At 39.2% G+C, this 22,943-nt stretch overlaps 1 protein-coding gene across 3 annotated transcripts; it reads left to right on the forward strand.

Annotated features, from left to right (window-relative positions):
- The first annotated feature begins 253 nt into the window (after positions 1-253).
- Gm9805 (predicted gene 9805) lies at positions 254-17,437 on the forward strand. 3 transcript variants are annotated; one of them, NM_001377043.1, is made up of 5 exons: positions 314-471; positions 12,260-12,333; positions 13,423-13,478; positions 13,670-13,796; positions 14,837-17,437. In NM_001377043.1, the coding sequence occupies exons 3-5, from the start codon at positions 13,461-13,463 to the stop codon at positions 16,405-16,407; spliced, it is 1,716 nt and encodes a 571-aa protein (NP_001363972.1). In that variant the 5' UTR covers positions 314-471; positions 12,260-12,333; positions 13,423-13,460; the 3' UTR covers positions 16,408-17,437. The 3 variants fall into 3 exon arrangements, with proteins under 3 accessions (XP_030105265.1, NP_001363972.1, NP_001349050.1); NM_001362121.2 differs by having other exon boundaries at positions 12,278-12,333; XM_030249405.1 differs by lacking the exon at positions 12,260-12,333 and having other exon boundaries at positions 254-471; positions 14,837-16,988.
- Positions 17,438-22,943: the final 5,506 nt, after the last annotated feature.

Here is a 22,943-nt window from a genome sequence, read left to right on the forward strand (position 1 = left end):
AGGGCAGCCCGGCAGGTGGTGGTGTATGGCAGGCAGCCTGAGACTGAGTGGGAAGGACCCAATTCCCTGGAGCAGGTTGAGGATAAGATAAGGGACCAGATCAAGAGAGTGGCAGCAGAAAACAAAAACAAAAACCAAACAAACAAACAAACAAAAAAACAAAAGGGTGAGTGGATAGTACAAAAATAATTAAGAAAGAGAATACGCCTGGAAAGGGGAACCACGTGGCCGGACCCGGGCTGTGGTGGGCGGGTCTAGGAGAGGGGCTCCAACGGTCCAGGCCAGAGTGACAGGAAAATCCACCATTCCTCTTGCTCAGTGAGTGGTCCCTAAACCCTAACTACAGGTACTAGTTCTCTCTGGATCGGAAAAGTCACCTCAGATGCAGTTCCCTGGTTGTGGCCCTGGGAGAGAGAGCCATCAGCAGCACAGCTGCAGGAATATAAGCCCGGGGACCCTGGAACCTCCCAGGTCAGAGGAGTTGCGGGGCTGGGAAACGGGCGGGATCGGTACAGGGCGGGTGTTTTCCCCAGCTGCTCTTAAGGACGTGCTCTCACAATTCTGTTGTGGATATCCTACCATTGTCGGGAAGTTGGAATCCTAAAAACTGGGGTTTATCGTGTTTTGTGGTTTTTGTTTTGTTATTTTTTTGTCGTCCCACCCCCCATTTATCCTACACTTCCGGAACATTCAGTCATAAAATAACTGGTAAAAAAAAAAAAAATCTGGTAGAGCAGTTGCATTATCTGCTGTTTGCCTTTGTATGCAAATCTCCTGGAACGTTAATTCATTCATGTCTTCTAATTCCCTTCTTTTACTAATTGCTTATTCAACAAAATTGCCTTTGGTCTTGGTTAAGAGGAATCCACAGACATACTTTTGTATATAATAATTATATGAGGAAACTACAGAGTTTATTTTATTTTATTTTATTTTATTTTATTTTATTTTATTTTATTTTATTTTATTTTATTTTATTTTGAGACAGGGGTTTCTCTGTGTAGACTTGGAACTCACTCTGTAGACCAGGCTGGCCTCGAACTCAGAAACTGACTTGCCTCTGCCTCCCAAGTACTGGGATTAAAGTTGTGCGTCACCACGCCCGGCCTATAGATTTTATTTAACCAGAAAATGTACTTTATCTAGCGTAACAGTTATTGATGTAAACATTAACATTTATAGGCAGACTTTTTAGTGGCTATGAATTTTTAATCAGAGTTGTATGCAATTTAGGATGGAAGTAAAACATTCAGAAACGTGTCTTCATATGCTGAGTATTTATGCTATACTTAGGTCCACACAAACACAGTACTGCCAAGTGAGTGTATCAGACCACACTATTTGTAGAATTAGAAAACCCACAGTAGATTAAAATAAAGTTTTACAAAGGATGTTTAAAATAATTATAATCACCTTTACCACAAATTGGCTCATTGCTTGAAGAAAAGCCCTCTGCCCTTACACATATAGCCAAACAGTTTTTTGTTTTGTTTTGTTTGTTTGGTTGGTTGGTTGGTTGCTTGGTTGGTTGTTTTGTTTTTAATTTCATGGTATGTTAACATACAGTGCTGTGATCATGGACTTCTCGTAGGAGGAGTTGGGAATGCCTAGACCCTGCTGACAGGGCTTTTTGCAGAGATCTCCCTTTGGACAAGTGCAACAGTCTGGTTTCTGTGGGTGACAATGGTTTTCTTGCAGTCTCCCCAGCTCCTCCCCAGGATTCCTGGGAGAATGACTCTGCTTGTGTCTGAGCTCTGTGTGAGTGAGTCTCACATCTTACAGAGTACATTCAAATCCTTACAGGAAAGGAGACAGTTTTAGTTGTGATATTTTCTCTCTTCCTCATATTTATCTGTTTGGAGGCGTCATATATTTTTGTTGCACGGAAATTTCTGGGTGCTTTCTGAAGACTCTTTGCCATATGCAGGTGTCCCACTCCTCAGGCTGGCCTGCTCACCTGTGAGTCTGAACCAAGAGCCCTGGGTGGTGAAGAGAAGAAGGTGTAGCAAAGGATCCAGGCATGTTAGAGAGAATGAGGAAGCCTTGGGCGTGGGCAGGCTCAACTGACAGTGGGAAGAGGACATGGAATTGGTTTCCACAGATTGTATTTCATTTCAGTTGTTTCTAAATAACTGTACTGAGACTAATGTCAGAATATTCCCAGTGTAGGTATTAGAGGACTCTGTGTATGAATAGATACACAGAGGCAAATGTAATTTAATTGGTTTGTATGTGAGGATGTTGTCCCCCTCCCATTCACATCACTGATCATATCTTCTTACCAATATTAAATATTTTCATTGTTGTAACTCTAATGTAATGTTTGATCAGAACAATTGATGCCTCTTGGTTCTTCCTGCTCTTACAGTTTTGGCACACTTAGGTCCTTTAAGTTGTTTTACTTTGGATGCTTAATTTCTCCATTTCCTAAAATTATTCCAGCAGGTTTTTGAAAAGATTTGTTTAATATCTCTGCATAGTATTAAACTCAGTCTACATTTCCTTTCCATTAATATCTGCTTTCATCTGTCTTCCTGTCAGCTGTCAATGTTTTGCCCTGCCGTAATTTTAATATATTTTGAAATCACCCTTTGGGTTTATCCTTCTCTCATAATTATTAAAATTCTCTTTTGTTTCTCATTTTATGAATATACAGAAGAAATTCTCTATATTTCAAAATGTCAGTATGATTTTGTAAGGAGGCTGTACACAGCAGGTCCAAACAGCCTGAGGCTATATGGCAGCCTGCCTGATTCTGAGTGGGAAGGACTAGTGGGGGTGGAAATATTATCAGCACCAGGAGGGTGAAGGGGAAAGAAAGTAGCTAGATGGACTCTGTGAAGGTGATTAAGGAAGTGAATGTCCTGGCCTGAAAGAGTTTAGAGCTTTGATATTTCTGGAACCTGGCTGTGATGGGCAGTTCTAGGAGAGCTGCTCCAAAGATCTAGGTCAGAGTGACAGGACAATCCACCAATCCCTTCACTACCCGAGGGAGCCTTGCATTCCCTAACCATAGACAAGAGTCACCTGTCAGCAGAGCAGAGGCAGGAACCAAAGCCCAGGGGCCCTGGAACCTCCTGTGTCAGAGGAGCTGAGAGGCTGAGAAAGGGGTGGAAGAGGAGCAGGGGGTGTGTTTTTCAGCAGCTGCTTTTAAGGATGGACGCCTCTCTTAAAATTCTGTTGTGGCTATATATCATTGTTGGTAAGTTGGAGATCCTATTGAACTTGGGCTTATCGTGATTTGTTCCATTTATCATATGGTTTCCATTTGTTCCATTGTCTCATAGGTCATTTGCAGTATGTGTAGTTTGCACAAGGGGCACTCTTGGCTACAGCAATTACAAAGCTCAAATTCAACTTCATCCATGCATTCTTACTTCCCTGAACCACCATTTGACTATTCAAGAGAATTCCCTTTGGCCTGGGAAATAGGGATCCTCAACTTTGTAGACAATAGTAATCTCTAAGGAACCAGTGTAGTTTTGGTTGAATCAGAAAGGAAGGGTCCAGCGTGAATCTGGCCATGAATAGAGAGGGGACTTGGAGGTGGATTGTGAGAGAAAGGAGGAGAAGGGAAGAGGAGAGGCAAGAGAAGAAGTAGGAGCCAAGAAAGCACATAGCCAAAGATGTACTCTTTGATATTATTTGATTTTGCACCCCATGAAAATATACTGAGGTGAATATTTTACATATCAAAGCAGACCTGACCTTCAGGTTCTTCAGCATCTTTCAATCCCTACCTGGTAACCCTTGCCTCCATCTCCTCCTCTCCCCCCTCCCCCCTCCCCCAGCCCCAAACTTTCCAGCCCTTGAGCTTGGTTGCTCTTCCCCCAGAGACTTTTCCCTACATAATCCAGACATTTAGTTCAATCTCCGCCCCCTTTCTCTCTTTCTCTTCTCTTTTCTCTCTGTGTCCCTCCTTTTACTCCCCCCCCCCACCTCGCATTGGGCACTCTCATGGCCTCAATCCTTTGTCCCAGTGAACTTGCCCAAGACCAGCTTCCCAATAAACCTGCCTTTACTATATTCTAATCTGGCTTGAATTGGCTCACTTCTCTGTAGGAGAAATAATGTATCAGATATATTAATGGGCACTAGAGTAAGCCATTTATCTGGAGTTTCTTTGAGACCTAATAAGGTCTTGGCCAGCCCAGTATACATGCTGTGAGAGGATAATATCTGGCCAAGCTATTTTTTTATAGCTAGAAAACTTACTATATGTTAACAAAATTAAAAGGCAGTTTTGAATAATTATGATTGTTCACTTACATCAGAAAAATGTATTTGGTTCAAGAAAAGCACTGTATCCATGCACTTGTGACCAGACTGCTGTGTTTTTATTTCATAATTTGTTGACATTGAGTTTTGTGACTGTGGATTTCTTGTAGGAGTGGGAATTCTTAGACCCAGCAGTCAGAGCTTTTTTCAGAAACCTTTTGGAGAAGTGCAACAGTCTGGATTCTGTGTCAGAAACTTTTTCTTTTTTTTTGTCTTCCTTGCTCTTCTTCAGAGTTCCTGGGAAAACAACTATGCATGTGCGTGAACTCTCTGTGAATGAATCAAACATCTCATAGAGTAAAGTGAAATCCTCAGAGAAAAAGAGACATTTATTATGGTATTTTTCTCTATCCTTCATTTTTATTCTTTTGTCAAGTGTGAGCATCTTTCATTTTTGTTCCCTGAAGTGTTCCAGGTGCTTTCTGAAGAATCTCCTTCCCACATGCAGGTCTCCCACTGCTCAGCCAGATCTGCTCACCTGTGAATGAGAACTAAGAGCCTTGGAGGATGAAGAGAGGAGACTGTAGCCAAGGATTGAGCAAAGGGTGGGGTAGGTCTCAAGTGACAGTACAAAGAGGACATGCAATTGTTTTTTGCCAGTTCCTCTTTAGTTCTTGATTCTATAAAATTTCACTGAGAATAATATCATATGTGGTAATTTTGGATTTCCAGTTATAGGTTGTACTGTAAGAAGTCAGCTATTCTCAGTACTTGGTTAGTTTGGAGTCTCTGAAATGACTGTTGCCCATTAAAACTAAAATTTGTTTGATCCGGACTGAAAGCAGCATCAGGGTATAGGTGTGAACGGAGACTTTAGAACATGTAGCAAGTGTCAGTAATGGGTTCCCTTCTAAGGCCTATGATATTCCTTATTATTGGCGTTTGGCCAGGTTCCCAGTATAGGCCGTGATTTTTTTTTCTTTTCTCCTTTCTGTACAGCTAGCCTTAGATTACACCAGAAAACCTTCTGTTACCCAGAAAATAAGATTGCCAGTATGACACTGACAGGTAGGTTTGACTGCCTGATTGGGATTGTAGCACGTGGGACCTAAATCAGAACACAAATGTCTTATGCTCTAATATCAACAATGGACCTCATAAAATTGAAAAGGACACTGTCAATTTTTTGACAGTAATTTTTTGGGAGAGGGTAACTTCAAATAGCCCCAAAGCAAGATACTTCAATTTTTAAAAAGAACAAATTGAATTCTCGGTCATATAGTTAAAAGGACATCAAATTCTGGATACCCTACATTCTGTACTGATGGAAATAAATCAGGGAAGGCAGGCTATCAATCAAAGTATTCCAAGGGCTACTAGAGGGACAGATGTTCACATATCTAATTGGTGTTTAACTGATTGTTTTAAATTTGTTAATTTTTCCCTATTTTAAGGCCACTGTTCAACCCAGATGAACAGATGAATCCTTGATCTATTCCAGTCAGGGAATAAGATATTTAACATCAGTTCATAGAATTGAGAGTCCTTTTGATATTGATATTTTGGGTACTGCCTCTTATTTGGAGGCATTCTCCACTGGCAAGGACCACATTTAAATCTTCAAATATAACTCTACCCAGCAAAATTGTGGTAACATTAACCACTGGAGGTCTAATGGTCCCTTTTGTACCATCTGGATCTTCCCATTTATAAAAATCTTGGGCAAAAAATGCTCAGGAGAGACTACCTACTCCCATCAGGAACCTCATCTCATCTTAGGATAGTCTTATCTGCCTGTGTTTGTCTATTGGACATTTAAAACTTTTATTGTCAATTTTTATTGAAAGTTGAGGCTTTTTTTGTCTGGTATGTTAGTGACCCAGTGTTGTTTTTGTTTCTGTTTTTTTGTCTTATTGCTGGAATTGAGTATTGCCATGCAAGGAGTTTAAAAGTGGCAGGGTTTTCCTTCTTTATTCTTTTTGGATTTGCAGTCCTTTTTCCAATGCAATACTTTTATGTAGTTGGGACAGATGGATTTAGGAAGCTTAAGGGCAGCTGTGTCATTTTGGGAGTGGAATATCCCATCCAGTGTCTGGTCTTTCCCTATTTAAAACATGTTGGATTTGACCATGTTGCAGCTACAAAGGCTTAGGTGAGAGACAAGGCCTAGAATGAGGCAGTCCTAGTGTAGTGGGTAGCCACGATCCAATTATTGTAATGCTCATTTTCTAGTCCCTAGCATGCCTGTGCTCCAGGTTCATTTCTTCCCAGATAAAATTTTTTTTAGGTACATAACTTTTGCTGCAGGGTCTGTATTTTCCTATCTAAACTGACTTGTACCCTCAATATAAAGTCCAGAAAAGTTTCGGTTGGTGTTTGTTTTAGGAAGGTTAGTGAAGATGCCTCTCCAGGCTCTATGAACAAGGGGGTTAAATGGTCCCAGGCCTGGAGTACACATAAGTGAACCTGCTCAAAGCAGCCAGTAGGGAGTAAAGCCTGCTGAATCTCTGTGAAGTTATGCTGGCTAAACAGCTGGCCATAATTCCAGTTTATTAACTTAATGTGGGAGGGGGTGGGGTGCCCTTGTTGTGGTTCGATTTGTTCATTATGTAATTCATTTTTCCTAGCCTGCATATGACATTCACCTCTAAACAGTTTCCCACTGTACACACAGAGGACCAGGGAGTTTAGATCTGCATATATCTCTTTAGTCTTGGGTAGTTAAAAGGTTGGCTTTGAAACTCTGCAAAATATAGTTGGTCCAAAGGGCACGAATTACATCCATATGAATGGCTTGTCATAATTCTCTTAAGCCTGCTACCGGGAGGGGATACCAAATCACGAGATGTTGTCTGGATACATGTAGCATAACCACAAAGGTCCAAATGAGTAGAGATTCTGGATGCCTGGGACATTGAGGCTGAATGGGTAGGGAACAATTGTTCTATCCCCTCTGATATTACAGAGATGCTTATGGCCAGGGGGCCAGTGCTCTAAGTAGTAGTGCTGACTATGGTGGAGGGTTTATCTGGGTGTCTTTAGGAGCCTTGGTCCTGATTTGTAGTTCGTTGTCTTCTGTAGCCAATGCAAGCTCTTAGATGGAATAAGTGATTAAGGGGAGAAAGGGGGTTATGTTTTAGGGAGTAACTTCTGATTAGATCAGTTGTTTTTTATAAAATGGGTAAGTCAGCTACTGGACAGTCCTCAGAGTTGTCCTACTCAGTTGATTCTTCCTCTTTATCTCCCTGACATTCTTCCTCTAATTTGTCATCCTGATGCTTGGGATGTTTTCTTAAACACTGCTGAATGTCAGCTATTATGGGGAGGAAGGAGAGTGGCACAAGATAGCCTTCCTGGACTTCCTTTTTGTAAACCAGGTACTCAATAAGGGTCAAGAGGTTTAGGTTGGAAATATATACCCATAGGACCTATGGTGTTAATTGAAGAATCTCACTCCAGAATTCCAGGCTCTCCTTTTGGGAGATTTTTAAATCCTCTTCATTCAAGTAAGGCTCTAAGGTAACTAACCAATTTGGAATTCCCCATTATAGAAAAGAGAGGAAGTGCCCCCACTGGTGTTCAATATTCATGAGGCAATTTGCTGCTCAGTTATTGAAAAGACCTATCAAGAATGAGCCTGCTGGCAGATTTAAAAGACTGTCAACAGTTCTAGGGAGTTTTGAATGATTGTTTTGTAACCAGGATTTTTATGAGAGACTAAACGTTTATTGCCTCCACTCAAGTCAGGCTACCGGTTCAGAAAGAAGGTAGAGGACAGTTAGACAATGTCAGGGAGTCACTTGGATCGAGAGGTGTCAGTTTTTTCCCCAAACTGTCGCTGACCCTTTAAAGGCACAAACTGAAGGTAAAGCAAATTTAAAAAAAAAAAAAAAAAAAAAAAGGAGATGATTGGTCCTTAGGTCAGAGGAAAATGCTGCTACTTTGGTGGGAGATGCTCCAAGTTTCTCACATTCCACCAGTTCCTGTTCAGGTGTGAGATGTGGGTCTCCAATGTCAGTGGATTGAGGGCAAGGGGAGCTGAAGCAGCAAGCAGAGTTTGCATGGTTGTATGTTGTAAAGACCTCTGGGAGTAAACTTTAGTTGTTTAGTCCGTTGCATAACTTATTAAGAGGGCTGTCAGATGTGAGCCGTCCAAAGGTGGATATTTACACCTTTAATTTGCAGAATTCTAATTCTTAATTAAGCAGCACGCTTGCTTTTCTTACATTTTCCCATATTGCCTCATTGAAAAATCTCCTCTGTACTCCAACTGTGGACTTTCTGATGAAATGTATTGAGTCTGTTCTGATTAGAGGGAAACGCTTCCAGCTGTCCTTTTGTGTTCTTAGGTTCAGTTTGTGCCTCATTCCGTTCATTGTGCTGAGGTATATGCCTCTTGCTCTCCATTCTTCAAAGTTTGTCCATCAAGCAAATGTGATACTCAGCCACAAGCCTTTCAAGGATCTGTTGGCAAGGTCATGTTTCTTCTGACTTATAGAAGTGTGTCTTACATTTGGTGCTTTAGATTGAGTCATTCATTGGTGCTGAAAGAGTCTTACATTCTTGGCATTAAGTAAGCGTATATTCTCTTCCCATGTGATTTAGAGACAATCTCTTTGTCTGTGACCATCCTGGCAACTTGTCTGTGATTTGTTTTCTTTGCGTATATTTGTTTGGGCCAAACAGTTTTGGGTATTGCGGTAAAGCTAGGTTTGTATGATGACTTTTCTTGGTGTTTGATACACCCTTCTTCTTGTGCTATTAGTATAAGATTTGTTTAAGAGAAAGGAAAGTCCTGTGCTAAATCTGCCTATTCCTTAGACATTACTAGAGTAAATGCTTCCTGCTTCAGTCTCAGCCCTGCTTAAAGCATTTTCTAGGTTTGTAACTTAGAAGGTTGAATTGTTCACTTGTTTTTAAGAGCTTGGTTTTCTCTTCAATTCTCTCTCTCTCTCCCTCTCTCTCTCTCCCTCTCTCTCTGTGTGTGTGTGTGTGTGTGTGTGTGTATGCACACACACGCATGTGTGTATGACTTCCCACAGCATTTCATAAGATATCACTAATGCCACTTAACATTCATTACAGTGTTCTAATTATCAATTCAGTTCTAATTATCTTAACTAAGGACTTATATTTTTTGTTTGAAATAGTCCTTGAAATAAATGTTGCCCATTGCATTGGAATGTTCTCTGACACAGGCTGAAAGCAGTACCAGGTTATTCCTTGAAGATAACTAGATAAAGGAAGTGTGAGTATTTGTCCATGTAACTGTTAAGAGTCAGTGGCCTACTATGATCTGTTAACCTTTGGCCAGGATTCCAGTGAATTTTACATATTTTGTTCTCTGGAGTTGACCAAAAATTTAATCAGAAAGCATTTCATTGCATTGAAAACTGTTTTCACACTACTGCAGTGTTTTTGGAACCCAGGGAAGCACCCACCAAGTTCTGATCCAAGAAAAACTTTTTTGTACAAGGCTGAAACAAAGGATCAGACAATGTATGTGTACAGTTTGCTCACTAAAGCAGAGTGTTTTATATACTTTCACCCCTGCTTTTAAACCTTCCTTACATTCTAGAAATCCAAAGTCATATAGACTCTGACTGTCTTAAATATGTGTAATACAGATTACTGAAAAATCTCATATGTAGAAAGTTTTTTCTCATGAACAAAATATGCCAGATGTCATTTATCATATTCAGAATATCAATTACAGTTAAGGCAAAGAGGGGAACCACAAGGGTGCTGACCAACCTATTACAGTACTTCCCTGGTACCTATCGTGGTCCAATGCTACATCAGTTTACAGATATACCATACCAGGCAGCCTGACTATGTGGTACTGGGGGGTCCACATTTGGCTAAGAGGCATTGATCCCTCTTCTCCCTTCCTATCTTGCACAGCATCTTTTTTCTCTAGAGATGGAATGAACAAGGCATGTTTGATATTCAAAAATACTATGGTAAGTCTTAGTAGTCTACTGTGTATTCACCCTCATTTTGGTGCTATATAAAGCACCAAGTGATAAAGAGCTTGGGATTTATGGCTTATTTCAAGGATTATCAGCTCTGACCTTTCTCATGGAATTTTTATAATTTTTGAAGTTGGGAATTCTATTTCTTATAATTTCGAATAGGTTGTTCTCTAATATCTACTTACCCTTTTGAACTGAGACTTTTCTCTTTCCTTCTTAACCTGGGTAAGAATTGGTCCACTGTCCTGAGTTATTGTGGATATAGTGGACACCTATGACTCTTTCCTGAGAAGACTGGTATCATCCCAGTTGTCCTTATTTTGTAAATGTTAAGATTTGGCATTCTAGCTTCTTATTAAGTATGCTCCTCCTATTCTGAGATTTTGGAAATATTGATAGTGAGCAAATATTTAATTTTTCCAAAGGCCTTTTATGGATGGATGCATATGAGTATGTTTCTTGTGTCAGTCTCTAGATATTTTCTGTCTTACATTGATATATCTATAATTATTGGAATAATCTTGTATACCTTAGTTCTAAAGGCTGGTGTGATTAGTACATTTGTGGTTTCTGCAAAGGACCAAAGGGATTTTTTTTTCTGTTTGCAAGTTTGCACTCCCAGCAGGAGTTCAAATAAGAGTGTATTTGTCACTGGGCAGTGGTGGCACACACCTTTAATCCCAGCACTAGGAAGGCAGAGGCAGGCGGATTTCTGAGTTTGAGGCCAACACACACACACACACACACACACACACACACACACACACATATATATATACAGAGAGAGAGAGAGAGAGAGAAATAGAGAAATAGAGAGACAGTGAGACAGAGACATAGAGCATTTGCAATATTTCTGCATTAGGAATAGGCACAGATTCCACCCACAGGCCTTTGATACTTATAGTCATTGATATCTGGCTACTGTCCATTGCAGTCTATGTATTTCTTTGTGGGCTGACCTCAGTTCAAACCAGAAGGGCTTCTGTTATGTACAAAATAGTCTTGGCAATATTACACTAGTGGACATACATTATCTGAGAGGATGGTATTGCAACACAAGGGGTCATCATCTTGTTTTTCTTGCCCAGCAGCCTACAAAGCTCTTTGAGTATTTTAATGCTACATTAGTGCCTCCAAATCAGTTTTTAGAATCAACAAGTGGTCTCCATACTTCTCAAGATACTGCTGTATCATTTTCCAGGTGGGTCTGCCATGTATAGATCCATCCACTTAAGAGTACCAGGAACTGCATTAAAAGATCACACAATTAGAAATGTGTAGATCCCCTGGCTTAGAACATTTATCATGGGGATATTCCATTAACAACATATGTGGACTAAATTGTAATATTTTACCTATGAATGCTTTTGTGTGGATTTCAAGTCACCAGTATTCTCAAACAAACATTTGTATGAAACTTAGAAACCAGTTCTATGTTGAACAGAGCAGTAAACTATAAAATTCATCTTGCCTCAGGAATAATGTAAAATGTTCTTAGATGATGATAAAAATGGATGTAACTAGATCTGGTGACAATTTATCATTTTAAGTAAAATCATATTTGGTAGATACAGTATATTCTGTACTCCAAGTCAACAGGACACACATGGAAAATAGATATCCTTATCTATCAGGTAGAATGAATTAATGTAAAGGGTCAGATATTGCATTCTAGTGTAATGACTAATGAAACTCCATTTTATGCTAGGCATTCAATTTGATACCCATTAGCCATTTGTCAGTGACTCCAGTCCCTGGAAGATAAGTTCACACTAATATCCCTGAGTACTTAATATTTTGCAGGAGATAATCATGTATTCTATATTTGTGCCTCATACCTGCTGAAGGTAGAAAAATACCTCAGATTGTAGTTATTTTCCTTGCCACACTAAATATATCATTACATGTTCTTTTATCTGTAGGAATATTGACAAGATCCCTGATATCATTTTGGTTTGGGAGCAGGGACATCTTCTTATATGGTTTAGCATTGTCCACAAAGAGTTTTATTAATATTGGCTTTGTATTTTTGACACCTTTATGTGAAATTTTGTCACAAATTCTAGACTTTATTCTTGAGACAGAAACTCAGAGAAGAGCAACGAGAAGAATGACTGATTCCCTGGTAAATGTGTCTGAGGTCAGTCCCATGTCCACATTTCTTTGAAAATTGAATTTCTTATTGAACCCATTAAAAACTTTAATTATCTGCATCTGGTAATGTTAGCTCAAGGGTTTATGTTCTATGATTTATCTTCAGTTTAATTTCTGATAATCAAAATTACCATAGCACAGCCTTGTGCCATTATATTTTCCCTCTATATTGTAATATTAAGACATAAATTTCCTTAGACTTAACATGCAATTCTAGAAGGGAATCTATTGTAAATGACACCCAAAGGATACATTTTTATCTAATTTCAACATCGAATAGACATGTGTCCTTTTATATTAGTGAAGAAGAAAGGTCTTATGTACCATATAAATAGCATTTCAGGAATGATCAGGTTTTCAGAAACAAGCTTATGAATGTGGATCTACATATACATGGACACCTACATCAATGAGCAATATATGGAAGACTAGAATTTATGAAAGAGTAGAGCTAGAATTCTGCATTTCATGTTTTACCTCTTATTTTCTAGAATATTTGCAGGATTGTTCCTAGGCCTCAGAATATCAACTAAGAATGTTAGAAGAGAGTCTGGTCAGAGAAAACTGCACAAAAGATTGATCAAGTGTCCATATTTGAGCAAGGTTGACATTGTAGAATTTTGAAGCATAGTTTTACTCGTCATAACTTGACCATTTGTGGTGTGATACTTGGATTTTGTTTAATTCATCAAGGTCTATCCCTGCACCTAGACCTCAAATGTGAGCAATATATGTTTTAAAAGTTTACTGATGGTGAGACTATTATGTTATCCTGTTTCACAGACATAGAAAATAAACAGCATCTTTTATTAAAAGTAAATTTCAGTTTTGTTTTATATATGTTGGTACATTTTACTGACTCTATGCATATGTGCTTTGTATTCTTCCTGCATGTTGAGATAAGAAGAGAGCTTTAGATCTCACAGAATTGGGATTCAAATTCCATTGTGTACTACCATGATGGTGCTGGCAAACAATGACATATTAGAGGACTTTAAAAGACATTACAATATTCAAACTGCAAACAGAATTTTCAAATATAATGATGGTGGTAAATCCTTTGTCTATTTTTCAGTTTTAGAGAACATCAGCAAAGTCCTAAAGAGCAGAAACATGAATATGTACACCATAGTAAGTCCTTCTTTATATTATCTATAGAAGATGCATAACTTCGACACACCTCTATGGCCCTTCTAGAAAACTTTTGTAATTGAATATTTGCCATGACTCATCCATATCACAAATTATTCCTTAGGTCTTTCTTAACTGGGAAAACATTTTTGTCCAACATCACAAGGTAAATTGGTAATTTTCTATTACAGGGAGTGTTAACATTCAAGGATGTGGCCGTGGAGTTCTCAGTGGAGGAATGGGAATACCTCAGCTGTTATCAGAAGTCATTGTATAGAGATGTCATGATGGAGAATTACAATAATCTATCTTTTGTGGGTGAGAATACTCTTCTTGTAGAACTCCAGATTAGTCCTTTCAATTTACATATCTTTGTAGAAGGAAATTCTCAGAAATGTCTATAGACTCCAAGACTAAAGAAAATTCTGGTAACCAACATAATATTTTCAGGGTGTTTCCTTTACATTTCTTTGTATTTTCAGGACTAATAACCAGTATTGTATTCTGTGTAGTCTCTTTCTAACCCTTTTCAATCAATACATCAAAATTCAAAGGATAGTGCATATTCATAGAAGTGAAATATATTTTTGTAAATATAATAAGTTGAATTTTAAATCTTTACCATTGCATTAAACTGTAGAAGGTTTCGCCGGGCGTGGTGGCACACGCCTTTAATCCCAGCACTCGGGAGGCAGAGGCAGGCGGATTTCTGAGTTCGAGGCCAGCCTGGTCTACAAAGTGAGTGCCAGGACAGCCAGGGCTACACAGAGAAACCCTGTCTCAAAAAAAAAAATGTAGAAGGTTTCAAATAGAGAAGGATCTGGTTATATGAGAGTTATTTATTTATTTATTTATCCTTTGACATATGTTCTCTATCGTTAGTACTGTTATAGAATAATTTTTTTTCCTAGCACTTTGGATGTAGAAGCTAGAGTATATGGTGAGCTCCATGTCAATTTGAGTTAAATAATGAATTCCTAGCTGACCTTGTTTATATGATCCTTCAAATAGTTCCTATCTTAAAGTTCTTTACTGCTTAATCACCTCTTTTTCCTACCTTTTGTAAGGGACAGAGTTTAAGTTAGATTTAGAAGGCTCTTAATTTCCATTCATTTGATATAGACCAAAATTGAGGTTCTTCTGAGCATCCATTTAGTGATTGTGAGACAGAAAAGACCTCATTCCTTGAGAATGGCTAATTTACCTTTCTTTGTAAAATTTGAGAAACAAAGATTATTGAATCTCTTACACATGCTTTAATCCCCATCCCCTAATTAATTTTTTTTTCTAGAGAATACATGCATTAATCACTCTAACTGACTTTCTTTTCTTTCTTTCTTTCTTTCTTTTTTTTTTAGAGAATCACCGTAAATGTAAGAAAGTCTTGGATCAAGGCATGAATGATATTGTCCACGAGCATGTGGATATCTATGAAAAGTCATATAAATGTAACGAGCTTGTCAAAATGATTCATGAACCATCTCATGGTACACATTTTAAAACTAAACATAAAGTTGCATCTGTTAAAACATCAAACCTAAACAGACAAAAAATTGGGAAGACTGGAGATGAACCTTGCAAATTTAAAGACTGTGTGATCTGTTTGAATGTGTGTTCCAGCATTAGACAGAATCAGAGAATCCACATAGGAGAGAAAGAACTGAACACTACAGAGTGTGAAAAGCTCTATGACTCTAAACATAATCTCATGCTGAAACAAACTAACAGTACTGGAAAGAAACTACAGAATTTTAGGAAATGTGGGAATTGTTTCAAGATATATTCAAGCCTCAGTAGACATCAGACAGCTCATAATAGAGAGACATCCTATAAATGTACAAAATGTACTACATCCTTTCTGCATTTGTCAAAGCTCAGACTACATTACAAAATTCATTGTGGACAATATCCTTACAAATGTACAGAATATGGTAAGTGCTTTTATCATGCATCAGGTTTAGAAAGACATTACAGGATCTACCCTGAAGCAAACACTTACAAAGGCAGTAATTGTGACAAATCCTTCATCTACTACTCAGGTCTCAGAAAACATCAGAAAATTCTTGGAGGAGAGAGACCCTACAAATGTAATCAAGGACTTATATCATCCTGTACATTCTTTCAACCTGTATACTATTGTAGACCATATACAGGAGAGAATCCTTACAAATGTAGTGAATGTGAGAAATGCTTTACCCGGAAATACCATCTTACAGTTCATCAGAGAATTCATACAGGAGAAAAACCTTACAAATGTAGTGAATGTGAGAAATTCTTTACCCGGAAATACCATCTTACAGTTCATCAAAGAATACATACTGTTAAGAAACCTTTCAAATATAGTGAATGTGGCATGTCTTTTACCAAGAAATACAATCTTAGAAGCCATTCAAGATTTCATACAGGAGAAAAACCTTACAAATGTAGTGAATGTGACAAAGACTTTACCTACAAAGGTGCTCTTAGAAGACATCAGAGAATTCATACAGGTGAGAAACCTTACAAATGTAATGAATGTGCCAAATGCTTTACTGAGAAAGGAAAACTTATAAGTCATCAAATAATCCATATAGAAGAGAAATCTTACAAATGTAGTGAATGTGAGAAAAGTTTCACCCGGAAATACCATCTTACAGTTCATCAGAGAATTCATACAGGAGAGAAACCATACAAATGTAGTGAATGTGAGAAATTCTTTACCCGGAAATACCATCTTACTGTTCATCAGAGAAGTCATACAGGAGAGAAACCTTACAAATGTAGTGAATGTGACAAATTCTTTACCCGGAAATACCATCTTACAGTTCATCAGAGAATTCATACAGCAGAGAAACCTTATAAATGTAGTGAATGTGACAAAGGCTTTACCTACAAAGGTGCTCTTAGAAGACATCAGAGAATTCATACAGGTGAGAAACCTTACAAATGAATGTGCCAAATGCTTTACTGAGAAAGGCAAACTTAGAAGTCATCAAAGAATCCATACAGGAGAGAAACCTTACAAATGTAGTGAATGTGACAAATGCTTTTCCAGTAAATACTTTCTTAGAAATCATCAGAAAAATCATACAGGAGAGAAACATTACAGATGAGGTGAATGGAACAAATGTTTTACCCAGAAATCCTGTCTTAGATGTCATCAAAGAATTCATATAGGAGAGAAACATTTATCAGAGATACAAGCAGTTGTTAGAACAGTTATTGCAAAGGAATTGCAAATAAAGGGACAGAAAATGCTATATCTGAATCCTATTTATATTTTAATTTGGGGCCTGCTCCCAAAGCAAACCTGTCTGCTTTTTAAACAAGAGAACTAGTGGTTTTAACTAATAAATTAACCATTAAACTAACACAGTACTGGACTACCTTGATTTAAGGAGGTAGTTGCCTATTGTCCATCTCTTAAGCTACAAGAAGCTTTCAGTGTGATCAGAGAACTTGAAGTATAAATTGTAATAAACTGTCTGTGGGGTCATATTTATACTCCATCATCATTCATCCTTTCATGTATCCACTATAGCAAGACATCATTTTATCTGTGACTGATTTCGCAAGACATTCTTTCACCTGTGTGCCCCAGCAAAACATCATTTAAAATAACTGACTTTCCAAACAAACAAAAACTTTTTACTTCAGGTTCTACTTAAAACGACCCTGGCAGTGGGTTAGGCATTGAGGCAGTTATACCCAGTGGTTATGGTATCACACTCCTGGCGGTGTCCTTTCCTGTGCCCTTTTCTTCTTGGAGAACTTTCGGAGGTAGGGTGATTGCTAAGATTTGGGAGTTCCTGTTAATAAGTTTAAACATGTTAAATGCCATATGCAACAGATCTCTGTTTGGTTTGAGGGCCAGTATCTACTTAGTCTTTCTGACTTAAACAATCTTTATTTTCATCATCTATTCTAAACTGTAATTTGCAAATGTAAAGCAGGAGACTAAATAAAGCTTCAACTTATAATTAACTGCATCAGTTTTTAGTGGAACTATCAATCCATGTTAGGTTTGAGCCTTAAAAATCAGTTTTGATTCCGGGAATGGGTGGGTTGGTGAGCAGGGGGAGAGGGAAGTGGATGGGGGTTTTCGGAGGGGAAACTAGGAAAGGGGATAACATTTGAAATGTAAATAAAGAAAATATCTAATAAGAAAATCTACTTCGATAAAAGAAAAAAAAAAACAGTTTTGAATAGAAGTAATAACAGACTTGTTTAGTAATAGCATAAAATTCTTTGACCCAAAAAAGAATTTTGGGTCATACTTCATACTCATACTTCATATAGAGACTTACATAACAGAAAATAACAGTGTCCCATATGGTTTAGTTTAGTCTGAAGCCAGTGTCAGGAAAACAGAAGTTTGAAACAGCAGAGTGCTTGACTGAGAGAACTTTTATCTCTCTTTGGGCTGCAGGAACCTTGCCAGAGCTTAGGAAGCAAATGGACTTTAAAATCCCATGATTTTTAACCTTTTAATGTAACTCTGCTAAAAATTTAAATTAACAATTTCCTTAATTTCTCTTCCTGGTGTTATTACCATAATATACTTGATGTAATGAAATCAAAATGAAAAAGGCAAAAGGTCCCATTTTGAATAGTAGGCCATCTTGAATCCTTTATATGCTTCTGGGATCTCGAATTGCTGTTTAAGAATCATTGCTTGAATGGTGGAAATCTGTTTTTGACAAACTTGATGAAAGCATTGATTATACAGGTTCCATAAACCAGGGCCTGTGTGGAGAGCCGTGCCGCGAGCAATCGCGTGCGTGCCGCCAGTAATCGCTGTGGAGAGCAAGCAATCGCCATTATAAGATGGCGCTGGCCTCCACTGTGCCTAACTAGTAAACAAGCCTTGTACGCAGGTGCGAGAGTGAACTCACTCCTAGTCACTCCCATTTTCGGGGCGTAATAGTGGGGTGATGGGCGAGCAATGAATCAGGAGCGGTCACGCCATACCAGGTGCAGAAACGTCACGCTGCGGGCTATATAAGCGGCACCATTTTCCCGTTTCAGGGTCTTCCTGAAGAAGCAAGCAACAAAGCTTTTGCCGTGGAAGATTCCGGTTTGTTGCGTCTTTCTTGCAGGTTGAGTGGGACGCAATAGGCCTGTATCAGGATAAATGGACCAGTCAAAGCTAAGACAAGGGTGGTCAACCAAGAGGACCAGTTAAAAGGGGACTCCTAATATCCTTGAGACTGGTCTCTTTGTAATTTCTTGTCATTTAATATTTTTCTGAGCTGAGCCATATTTTCTCTGACTACTGAATGATCAGCCTAAACACAGCATTCTTCTCCTCGAGCTACACATAAACCACCTTGCTGAAGAAATAACAAATCTAAACCTCTTCTATTATGTAAAATTACTTCAGCTAAGAGGAAAGGGAGTCTTGTAGAACTTTAATAAATCCTTCTATTACCTCTTATAGCATTATCTATTGCAATTTGTAAGGTTCTGTAATTCTTACCTGGCAGTATTTGTGCCGAAGCCTTTGTGCCAGCTGTTCCAGCTACTCCTATACCAAGCAGGGATATTTTGGTGTGTATAACATCACAGCAGTTACAGCAATCCTATTCACCTGTTCAGCTGGGGAAGTCGAATTGATTAGGAATGGCTTCTCCTGTATAGTAAGTTATTCGGGGAACTAGCTGTACTAGGATATAAAAATCAGATGATATATCTAGGATTATAGTATAAATGCACGGAATGATCATGTCCTAATGTATAACCCCAGCAAACATTCTCTGAAGGAAGTAGGTACAAATATTCTATATTGGCAGGCGTTAGAAAGGAGTTGCAGATGTGTGAACGTTCTGAGGGTGTCTTGTTTCCAATACAAAGACCTTGACCTTTTACTGACTGTAAGGTCAGCTTACCTCTTTCTGATCACTGTTGTTTACACTGAGTACTATTTGTGGTCTGTAAATAGTTTCCAGGGACTGCTATTCCTTTGTAGTAGGGACTGGGTGTTTAAGCATAACCAACAGTCCTGTGTAAAATCTGGAGGAAAGGAGTTAAATATCTGGGAAGAAGCTTTCAACAGTTGTAGGGGTTCTGATCCAAGTGGTGAAGTGGGGTTTTGTTGGACCAGAATGTTAGTGAAGTTGCCTCTTGGTGTAAGGGTAGGAATGAAAATAGATGTGGGCAAGGGCCAGTAATCTGGCCTTGCCTGATCTTTATTGTGTCCAATAGGTACCCCTGGAACCTGTCTAACAACAAGTAGTCGGATAAGAAACAAAATTCCTCAATAAGAGCTTCCTACTTTTTTCAATCCTCTCAATCCCCGAACTGTATCCCATCCTGTGGCCTGTTTCTCTCTTTCTGTGAAGCTTAGTGTCAGGGAGTGACAAGATGAATATGGATAAGGAAGACATGAGGGTGTTCCACTTCTAACTAGCTTGATGAAATCAATTTTAACAGGGCTTCCCAGTAGATAGAGCCTGTCCTTTCACAACCCCAATTCTATGGAGAGCCTTCATGGATTTTAAGAACTTATGTTGGTCATATTCACCTAGAATGTTAGACTGAAGGTTGGGCAGTATGGAAGGGGGTTACCCATATAAAATCTCAAAGGGGATAAGACCTAAGGTATACAGAGTATTCCTGGCCTAATATAAGGTATAAAGTAGGAGAGATACCCAGTCACCACTAGTTTCAAGGGTTAATTTTGTCAAAGCCTCTTTTCAGGGTCAAATTCATCCTCTTTAACTGCCCTGAACTCTGAGGAAAGAGTGTGTGTGTGTGTGTGTGTGTGTGTATTTATATATACTTGTGTGTGTATATATATACATAAATATATATATATAATACACACACACACACACACATATAAATAATAAAACCTAATTTCTAATTGGCTGCAAGAACCTGTGGTAAAGATGAAGATGACAGATGAAGATGAAGGCTGGTCCATTGTCAGACCCAAGCTGGAGAGGCAAACAATAGCTGGGTATGTCTTCCAGGAGATTATTTGCTACTACACTGGAATTTTCCTTCTTTGTAGAGTAGGCTACTTACTACTCATCCTGAAAAGTTGTCTATAAAAGCTAGCAGATATTTATATTGACATGCCCCTGGTTTTACCTCTCTGTAGTCTATTTCCCAATGGGCTCTCTGCCATTGGCTTGAGATCCTGGTTCCTGAAGTTTCTTGATTGGTGCCAGAGGGGTTCATGGCCTGACAGGTACAGCAATTTGAGATTGCCTAGTCTAATAGTTTTCCCATATTAAATATATTGTAGTTTGCCTCTCAGAGCAGGTTCCTTAATTTTTCAGTGACCCAGGTGTCAAGCTTCATGAATCTGATGGATGGGTTGTTTAACGAACTTCTAATGTAACATGGTACAACCCTCTCTAATGTATAGCTATACATTTCTCCTATTAGTCACTTGAAATCTGGCCTGAGCCTGTTTGTTCTCTGCAGCATATTTGGGGATAGTGGGAGCACTGGGGATGGTAAGGATGCCAGGATGTTGGTGATGAATGCTTGAGCAGCCTTTCTTGCTGCTTTATCTGCTATTCCATTCTCTTGAGCCTTTCCTAATGTTCTTTTTTTAATTCCCAGGGCAATAGATTATGACCACTTTGATAGGGTGCCATAATGCCTCCAGCAAAGCAAGTATTTTTTCCTCATTTTTGATGGTCTTTTCTTCAGCAGTCAATAACCCTCTCTCTTGATATATGGACCCATATACATGAGTCACGGCAAAGGCATATCTGCTTACAGTATAAATGTTCGCTATAGTCCCTTCTGCCAACTTCAAAGGTTAAGTTAAAGCTGTCAGCTCAGCCTTTCATGCTGGTGTTTGTAACAGCAAACCAGTCATCCAAACAGCAAAATCCAGGTCCACTATCCCAGCATAACTGGATGCATTCTCAATGAAGCTGCCCCCAACTGTGAAGTAGACACTGTTCTGTCACTGGCCAGGATATGTCTGTTAAATCTGGCCTGTTGTTCTGCACATGCACCCAAAACTTTATACTAATCATGCTGCATATCTGAGAATGGGCCAGGTAGCAGGGTAGCTGGGTTTAGGGAAGATGATGGGTTATAGCTTATGCAAGGGGGACTCAGAAGTAGATTCCTGAAGATCCTTTCAGTAGCATGGCAGGTGGTGATAACAAGTTCCTGTGCTGTGGTTGTCGTGTTACCGTCCTTGACCAGCAGGACTGTGGTAGCTTTTATCCGGAGGCAGACTGGCCATCTTTGGGTCACTGGGTCCAGCTTCTTAGATAAATAAGCCACTGGTCTCTTTCATAGGTCCAAAGTTTGAGTGAGCACTTCTTTTGCTGTCTCTTTTCTCTCATCCACATACAGGTGATAAGATTTGTGAATGTCCAGAATGGCCAGAAAGGGTTTTCTTAAATTTCTAAAAGTCATGTCCATTTTGGGTGTGTGTGTGGGGAGTTCATTCTAGTTTGTCTTCCTGTCCCCTTTTGGTCTCATATAGGCTTCCGAAAGACTTTCTCTGGGGCCCTATTCTTTCCTTGCATTGCCTCGCTTAGCTTAGATAAATTTCTGGGTCATGCAGTGGCTTCTTGGAGAGCCCCACCTCCCCACCCCCATCAAAATCTGACTGTAGATCCAGAGCCTCTCCTTACCACCATAAGTGTTATAATCCCAGTTGTATCAAGCCATAGGGAACAGTATCAGCTTGGACTTTGGCGGGCAGTCTATTTACTCCCAAAACCATTATCTGGGCAGCTTTCATGATTCTCTCATTTTTACTTGTTCATGAAGAGGACATGGATCAATTGCTGAGAGTAATCTCAGGTGGGCTGGTGAGTTAGCATGAATCTAAAAGACCAATAAGAACTGAAGGTCTTTCTGGGAATGGGGATTTTTTTCAACATTGTAACGGTTATTACTAGCAAATGGTATACATGTCATGAAATGTTTCCCCTGTACATCTGGGGGTCCCACAAGCTGAAGAAGTAAGGTCATAGAGTCAGACCTCTGGGCAGTGTAAGCCTATGTATGAGTTGGACTCCTTGTGGAGTCAGGAGAGTTAGGGGAGTCAGGGGCTGCTCCTTCCTCTGTCTGCACTGGTCGATCAGGGGGAACAGTGGCAGGAGCAGAGATATAAGGAGGAGGACTGAAATCCTCCTTGGGGTAGAGAGAAGGAACATGATTTGTGTGTGTGTGTGTGTGTGTGTGTGTCATAAAGCTGACCCTCCCGCAGAGGAAGGAGAGTTGGAAGCAGCTATTGACAAAAAGGGTTTCAACTAAACCGGGTGCTTCTTGACCTGGTACTGCCATGTGATTTATATGACACTTGGTCTGGATGGTCCTTGACCTCATAGACTTCACCTTGTAGATTGTGGGGATATGAAATGTTCCCACATCAGACCATCCTAATTTATAAGTAGACCATTCATTCTTGTAGAAGATGGTTAGCTTGCCAGGACAAACAACTAGACCTGAAATTTCCACAATTTTGTGGAAGTCCTTAAAATGGTTCAGGACTACAATACT

The sequence above is a fragment of the Mus musculus genome, chromosome 17 (assembly GCF_000001635.26).
Source record: "Mus musculus strain C57BL/6J chromosome 17, GRCm38.p6 C57BL/6J".
Taxonomy (NCBI): domain Eukaryota; kingdom Metazoa; phylum Chordata; class Mammalia; order Rodentia; family Muridae; genus Mus; species Mus musculus.

Excerpts from the sequence above, each read along its gene's own strand:
- Gm9805 (XM_030249405.1), top strand. Across the intron at positions 13,797-14,836 it reads CAATAATCTATCTTTTGTGG|AGAATCACCGTAAATGTAAG; the intron begins GTGAGAATACTC and ends TTTTTTTTTTAG.